This window comes from Boleophthalmus pectinirostris, unplaced genomic scaffold (genome assembly GCF_026225935.1).
Source record: "Boleophthalmus pectinirostris isolate CB_2022bp ecotype Guang Dong unplaced genomic scaffold, ASM2622593v1 HiC_scaffold_5, whole genome shotgun sequence".
Taxonomy (NCBI): domain Eukaryota; kingdom Metazoa; phylum Chordata; class Actinopteri; order Gobiiformes; family Gobiidae; genus Boleophthalmus; species Boleophthalmus pectinirostris.
In genome coordinates this window covers 22232045-22239993 of record NW_026571404.1, presented here as the reverse complement: position 1 = coordinate 22239993, position 7949 = coordinate 22232045, and the positions used below count along the sequence as shown (strand labels likewise).

The window sequence follows — 7949 nt, the reverse complement described above, 5'->3', positions numbered from 1 at the left end:
CCCTAACCTGGCCCCACCTACGTAATTACGCATCAGAGGCGGTGGGATTCCTGTAGGTTATTTTAGAGAATCCAACTCAGGGCGCTGCAGTAATTATCACGCCATTACAGGGCTGCATTCTATTACGCCTCGATCAAATGTCTTCAGGCTCCATATTTAGGACTTTTTACCATTGCGCTTAAAAAGACGCTCTGTGTGCCTTGAGCAAGGGAAGATGTTAGTATTTCAATTTGACAGAGACATAGGATTAAACCAGCTGCGCTCTAAAATGGAAATGCGGGCCTACACGCGTTCACGCCTTGTATTAATTATGGACTCATTTGCATTTACCCTCTTAAACGTGGTTTAATTAAAAAGAAGCAAAATAAACAAGCTTTAAACAACAGTGTGACTAGTTCAAATGAGAAAACAACCTCGTGAATATCAAACCATTAACCACAGTCTGTGTGTGTGTGTGTGTGTGTGTGTGTGTGTGTGTGTACAAGGTTGATGCGTATTTGGTGCAAAAACAAAAATAAAATGTGGTTAATAACTGGGACTTAACAGATCTTTATTGGATGAACATGTATGTAAAAGTGGTCTTGTTAATGTTACATTCAACATCTCACTGTCATTTTGGGACTAGAAATCCATTTCCCCTCAAAAATGCTTTGACTCCAATATCAAGCCAAGTGCTGTGTTCAAAACATGTCAGATAGCAGACAATGGCCAGAGGGGAGGCCTACGTGGAGAATGAAGTGGCCTAAAACTTTCAATTAAAGATGAATGCCAAATCAAGCATACAATGATTTGGTTTCAGTATTTCAGACATTTTAATTTGTTAATAAAACAGTATTGATATAAAAGTTGGCCAATTTGTTCTCTTTGGAATAATCAGACAGATTTACATACAATGTTATTTTTTTTTTACTTTCTTTTTCTCCCAAAGTGGTAATAAGCAATTTCAAATTTGGAAACACCAACTAAGCATGGTCATTGTAACTGACCCAAATACATATTTACATATTTCAGCTGCATGAAGTAGCTGACTAAAAACTCTGTCATCCTAAAATAACAAATTTGAGAAATAAAAACTATACAGGATTTGATTGGGCTGGAGGTAAAGAGGGCACACTGCAGGCAGTTCCTGTGGTGCAGCAGAGGAAATATTCCAACTGTCCCTGGAGCGTTTGGTCTGGACTAAAGTTTGGTTTGTCAGGCTCCTCCTGAATGTGCTGCTTCAGAGACACATCTCACTCTGAGCCTCAGATTTAAGCGACTTCATTGTACTAACAGAACAGGTCAAATCAAACGTCCAGTGGTGCTGTGCAGTCAGGGTGTTTTTGTCTTTAAAAACTTGTCCAGTGCTGCAGGGGAAAAGGTCAACAACAGTGAGAAAAAGCCCATCATAAGACTTGGAACCTCCAGGAGGCCTGGTCCTTGTAGTCCAAGCAGTCTGTGGCATTAAAGTTGAGCTTCCACGAGGAGGCGGCGCTCTGCTCTTTGTAATCCAGGCAGTCAGAGGAGTTGAAGGCCAGCCCCGAGCCCCCGTAGGCCTGGTGGTGATGATGGTGATGGTGCCCTGAGGACTGGCTGATGTGGTGATGGGGGTGTCCCGACATGGACGAGGCCGTCATGGGGCTGAGCTGGTGCGGGTGGTGATGTGAGTGCATGGGGGCCAGGTATGAACTGCAGTCCACGCTGCTAAAGTAGGAGCTGGAGGGGGGGTAGCCCTGGCCGTAGCCCGGCGTCTGGTTGTAGGACATGGGGTATGAGGTGGCGGCGGTGGCAGAGCCCGACATAGAGCGCTGCATACAGGAGGCGTTGGAGGGAGGTCCGGGCTCGGGCAGGGGGGCCACAGCTGGGGCAGGGGCGTTACCGGGGGAGATGGCAGGGCTCCAGATGGAGGACACAGTGCTGATGGAAGTGGAGGTGCTCAGGGCCGGCCCGCTGTGGTTCGTGGAGGACGAAGAGGAGGAGCCGGCGCTGGACACAGCAGGAGGGGTGAACTGACCGCTGCTCTCTGAGCCTGTGCTCTCTCGGGCCGGAGAGGACTTCTTTTTTGGAGGCCTGGCTTTGGCACTGCTGCCACTCTGCTGCTGCTGCCGACATTTGGCCCTACGGTTTTTGAACCACACCTGCAAACAGAAACCCGTTAGCACCTATGCACAGTGCAGCTATAAGAGACTGTGGGGCCATGCAGGGAGGACATTATGGAGGAAAATTGAGGGTTATTAGCTATCAAGGTTCATTTCCACCCTGGCCCCTTGGCTTGGACCATCCAGGGATCTAATTTCATACTAGGACGACAGTAAGATAACAGCCTATTGGGTTGCACCACACAGTAGGGTAACTCTAGAGCAGAGAGAGGGTAGGATCATGTAGAGCATTTTGTTTCACACACACATTCTGAAAATAACTCAAATTGTGTGAGAGAGGCCTTGCTTGAATTTAAACGCTTTAAACTGCAGCATTTGTCCAACAGGTGTTTGAGAAGCATTTATGGAACAAGGCCTAGACCACATGCCCATATCAGGTTCATGTTACACAAACTCTTAGAATAATTTAAATGGGCCAAGTGTCACACATCTATTCACAGGAGTCTGTACATTTTGTGAATGGCTTGGTGGGATGTTTTAAAGAACAAAAACCCATGTGATTTGAATACATTAGGCTGGCCTCTGCTCACTTATGTAAAATTATGCTAAGAACTAGAACTAATGCTTGCAGTCCCATATGTCCTACATCATGAAGGATACAACTTTCAGAAAATTAGTCAGATGACCAATAATTTCCATTAGCGTGTTTTGACTCAAGATGAAAGCGTAAAAGGTACATGAAAATAACATTCCAAATTATTTCATTGTATTTTCAGTATATATTATATTATATTTTGGATAAAAATATAGCACAGAAAAACAAACAAACATTTTAGTAAGATCAAAATAGATCCATAGTCTGTCCTTGTGAATTAAAGTGAATGAGAGTAAATGTTTTGCAGAAAATAGCATTACATTATTAAAAAAAAAAAGATAAATATATATATACATTCACCTGAACTCTCGATTCGGGCAGGTTAATCTTCAGTGCCACCTCTTCCCTCATGAAAATATCCGGATAGCGGGTTTTTGCGAAGAGCGCTTCCAGAACATCGAGCTGAGAGCGGGTGAAAGTTGTGCGCTCCCTCCGCTGCTTTCTGGGCGTCGCTGCAAGAGAAGACGAAAGTAAATATCCCGCTTTACAGTGCATAGTACATGAAACAAGAGTCCAAATTCAGCTTGATAGAAAATCAAAACATATCCGCTGCAACTGATCAAATCAAACGCTGGAAAACACACGCGATGTAAACTCTTAACTCAGTGCGTAAAATGTAGCAATTTCGTTAATATACTCCATAACATGAAGGCGCCAACCAAAGCGAAAGTCCATTCAACTTTTTGCAACTTAAAATTAATAAAATTACACAAATTACGATATCAAATAAATATTTCCTTTTTTAAGTAGGGCCTAGTCCTTAATAAACTTGTTTCTATTAATGTGCGCTTTTCTCTTTTATCACCTACAGCACACAGGACACTGTGTTGGATTTAAAAGTGGATTATTAAATTGAATCAAGTTAAATCAGGTTTCCAGGTTAAAACACGCTCTTTTGGAAACATTTACTGTGCAATAATTTGTCATTCACACGGGTCTGTTTTGTTTTGTGAAGTTTAAATCGTGACATAACATTGCGCGTTTGCGCGTTGCACCAACCTGGATATCCCACGGAAGGGTGCAGCAAGTCCATGGCTGCGCCGCTCAGCCCCAGGCCGTTGACGCCATAGGGGGGCTGTTTGAGGTAGGACATCATGCTACAGGCGGTCACTGCTCCACCCAGCTCCAGCTCAGGCCAGTGGTGCGCTTTCCCCCGATGCTGCAGCTTGACGGGACAAGAGGCTGATCCAAATACTGCGCAGACGATAAAAGATAAGACATCTGTTAAAACTTGACATACACAATTACAAAATCACAACGGTTTACTTTTTACCTATTGATGCAAATATAACTGTAAAAGAATAGGCACTTCTTCCTATGTGTTTCATAAATAAATTACTTTGACTTGAATCTTGGATTTTTGTTTTAAGTGGCAGTGGCACTCCGGTACAAAGAGCATTAATTGTTGAACGATAAACCTATAAATTAGCAGCAGGGAGGCACATAATTCCCCGAAGGAATATTGGATTTTTGGCGAGGGATAACTAGGGTCAAACGGCTCCATTATAGCAAATATCAGCCCAAAGACGCACACTGGGTACATTTGCCGTTTCAAGTAAAAATAGAAATGTCCTCGTGGTGATGCGATGGCCAACTCCACAGCACGATGTGTTTAGTCTTATTACCTCACACCATCTCACAGTGTGTTCATACATATTTTAGTAGAAATCTTAATAACCTTTCTATTAATGCACACATCCGGACATCACAATTAACTCTTAACGAATCTAAATAAAAACACTGAAAAATATAAATTCGTATAAAAATACATTTGCAGGAGGGGAGTTCTGATCGTGATACAATAGTTTGACTCACTCATGTAAAATCTTGGTGTGTGACTTACGGGTAAAGACAACTGTTTCCCCTTGAATATTTCACTTATTTTTACTTTTTAAATTTTGCCTTTTGAATAATTAGAAGAAACATCTCCCAGAAAGTCAGTGGTTGTAGATAAACAGACGTCACTTTTACGCACGATCAGAGAAATCACTGTTCCAGTCCTTAACCACTTAATCGTTGGTGTGCGTGCTAAAAGAGAAACAATTTTCATCATAATACATGTTTATTTTAGTTTAATGGACTATCTGCATTTTAAATTAGTCTTACACAAATTATATGCTTATCCATTAGTACTGGCAACACACTGACCAAAACAATGGCAATGAGCTGAGAAAAGAAGTTTCAATCCTGCGCCCTCAGGAGTTGTAAATGAAACTAAATGTAACCAGGCCCGTAAACACATATGTTTAACAAAAACTACAGGTACTGTTTAAATATTATGAATGACATTAGTGGCCATGATGGGTTTGATTGTTTTTCAAATTAGCTGCTGATGGAGCTTGTGTGTATTGCAGCGGACCCCGGGCCCAACGAGGCCCGAGTGAAAAGGCCAGATCCCGGTGCAAATGAACTCAATTAGAATTTAGATTAGACCTCCGGGGAGAGAGCGTTTCACGAGGGCTCTTATCAGCAAAAGAAATTAACAAAAACCAAAACACGCCTCTTCAATTATCTACTAAGTGCTGCCGATGTTTTAATGGCCAATTGCTGTGAAAACAAGTGGAATAGAAATATGAAATTATCTACTCGGGAAGAAGTTGACTTAATTTAACCCGAGTAAAGACAAGTGCGCATTAATTGATATCTCAACTACATTAAACAGAAGCGCACGGAGACAAAAATTGAAATCCAAGCACATACTTGAGCTAAGGTTGCATTTAAATATTTTAAATAATACTTACAAAAAGTGCCATTTTAGTTTATGTTACACGTCACGCGTAAATTAACAAAACTAATAGTGGGCTATTAGTAATAGAGCTAGTCAGGCCTGAGTTTAAACATAAATGATGGGACTTTACCTGCAGATTCCCGTCCTCTCCCGAACTCCCAAGCGGCTGTGAAATTATCCAGCAGTAGGAAGTCTGCAGGGCACGAAGTGGAGCAACTGCAGATTCGCTCAGAAACTAGTGCGTAAAGCGAACTGCATCACGGACGGAAAAAAGCGTCTTAAAGGTGGCCCGTCAGTGCGTCCTCGGTACGCCTTCGCGCGTTTTTACAGCCAAATAAATCACACTCATTTGGTTTCAAGGGGCATGTCGTTGTCTGTCAGAGTTTAGAGAGATTTTCTAAATGCAGACGAAAGGAGATTGATCACCCTCTCTCCGCCCTGAGCCTCTATGAGCGGAGGACACCTGCGGAACTAGTTTCTTTCAGCCAATCAGCTCTCGCCTTTTTACTGACGGACAGTGAGTCCTGCCAATCACGGAGAGGAACGGGTGACATGTGTCCGCGCGCCGTCCCCCCGCGCCCCCCGCCTTTCGTTCCCGTTGCTCGGTTCTTTTAAAAAGATAGAATGTTTTTTACCGAGGCCAAACAGAGGACAAAGTATGGGAGAAAGCATCCGCCTTGGAAATAGACTTTTTTTCCTTGTATATAGTGCTAGTGTTGTTACTTTTTACATTATTATTATTATGTTTTTTGTATTATTTTAGAGCAGACCTATCTCCAACATATTTATTTTCAGGAGAGGAATAGACAATTTATGCAAGAAGTTGCTTAGACTGTAAATCAACAAATGAACATGGCATACTTTTTTAGCACTTCTTTCCATTATGGCCAAAAAGGCTGTGGAGCTGCTATTTTTTAATATAAAGTAGACATTTTCTGTGGAAAAATGTTTTAACGAACACGTTTTGAAATGGCATTTTTTGCGTTCAAGGTTTCTGCGTAATGCGTAAAATAGAAAGATGCAATTTAAAGTTATGCATTTGGACTTTTTTTTATTGTCAAACAGCCGCTCTTTCTCTCCACACGCAAACACACAGCACCCTCATGAATATTAATAAGATCCCGGCCTAATCCCCATTTAGATTTACATTTGAGGATGGTTGACGTAAAGTTTAATAAGAAGAGGCCTCTGAGACGAAGGAGGAGGAAAAGAGAGAAAATAGAAAGCGCTACGGTCACTGCATCAAACGTAAGACTTTGCTGTAATGTTTTAGCGCCCTTAGTCGATGGTGCTTTAAATAAACAGGTTTTTCAGTCTTTATAAAAGTGTGGACGCTTTGACTGGGTATTCTCCTTCTTGTTTGTATTAAACTCGAAAGCTCTAAATTAGGCCTGGGTCGAAACAGATTAATGCACAAGAAAAAGAGAGAGAGAGTGCAGAGAAAAGGGGAGTATAGTAAACATGCAAGTATTGCCTATAAAAAGCGACCTACTACTTAAATTTAGGCTAGTGCGCTGAAAATCAAGGTCAGTGGGCTAAGTGGTGAGATTTGGAAAAAGCCGCATGTGTAAAGTCCAAAAGTCTTTAATTCCAGCATAAAGGTCCGAGCTGAGAGGGCCCTCGGAGGGTCTGGCCGAAATACCAGCACCTCCTCTATTCGCATCCACACGGGCTTAGTTAGTTAAATTATGCAAAAAGGCCATTCAGCATATAGTCCTGCCAACACAAAAGACCCGCATTTATTGTGACATTTCACCCACATTTGTTGTTTTATTCCGTGCTTTCCCTCGATGCAAGATAAACCCTTGAACAAGTATCAAGTTATCACCAACCTTTTGTAATAAGAGTATTTTGTCTAATCCCAAATTGCAGTTGAATTTTCTTAATGCTGAGCTGGTAAAGCCTGGGATTAGGCGGCGAGTAGAGCAGAAGAGAGGAGGGGGAAAAGTTTGGTCCCTCCAGCCGGCGGGATTGGAAGTGGGGATGTTGTCGGTGCTTATTAAAGGCATGATGCATAAAACACAGCGTTGGACGAGCCGAGGCGCTGATCGCACAAAGCGGGCCCCGGGTCCCTCAGGTGTGGAGCAGGAGAAGGCAGAGGCCGGTCCTGTGAGCTGAGGCCAGAGACATCAAAGCTCACAGATAATCCATTGCGCTGAAGGACTCTCAGCAGCGCACCGCACCGAGCCACGGAGCTTTTACGCAGCGCTTAACTCCAGAAACACCACCACGTTTGTCTCCGTCCACCACAAGATCACACCGAGATGGAACTACCAAGGTAAGACAGAACAACTAAACTTTTATTATTTCGGAAAAAAAAAACAAAAAAACACAACAAACAAAATATATATATATATATATATATATATATATATATATATATATATATATATATATATATATATATATATATATATATATATTTTTTATATTTACAAGTTGTGGATCTGTAGGAAAATGATTGGCTATAATTTAAAATATAGGCTTT

At 42.0% G+C, this 7949-nt stretch overlaps 1 protein-coding gene across 1 annotated transcript; it reads right to left on the bottom strand.

Moving 5' to 3' along the window:
* Positions 1-469: 469 nt before the first annotated feature.
* otx1 (orthodenticle homeobox 1) lies at positions 470-5898 on the bottom strand. Its single transcript, XM_020921488.2, has 4 exons — positions 5592-5898; positions 3733-3927; positions 3034-3185; positions 470-2117 (listed from the first exon to the last, which is right to left on the bottom strand). Exons 2-4 carry the CDS (start codon positions 3827-3829, stop codon positions 1386-1388), a joined length of 981 nt encoding a protein of 326 aa, XP_020777147.1. The 5' UTR covers positions 3830-3927; positions 5592-5898; the 3' UTR covers positions 470-1385.
* Positions 5899-7949: the final 2051 nt, after the last annotated feature.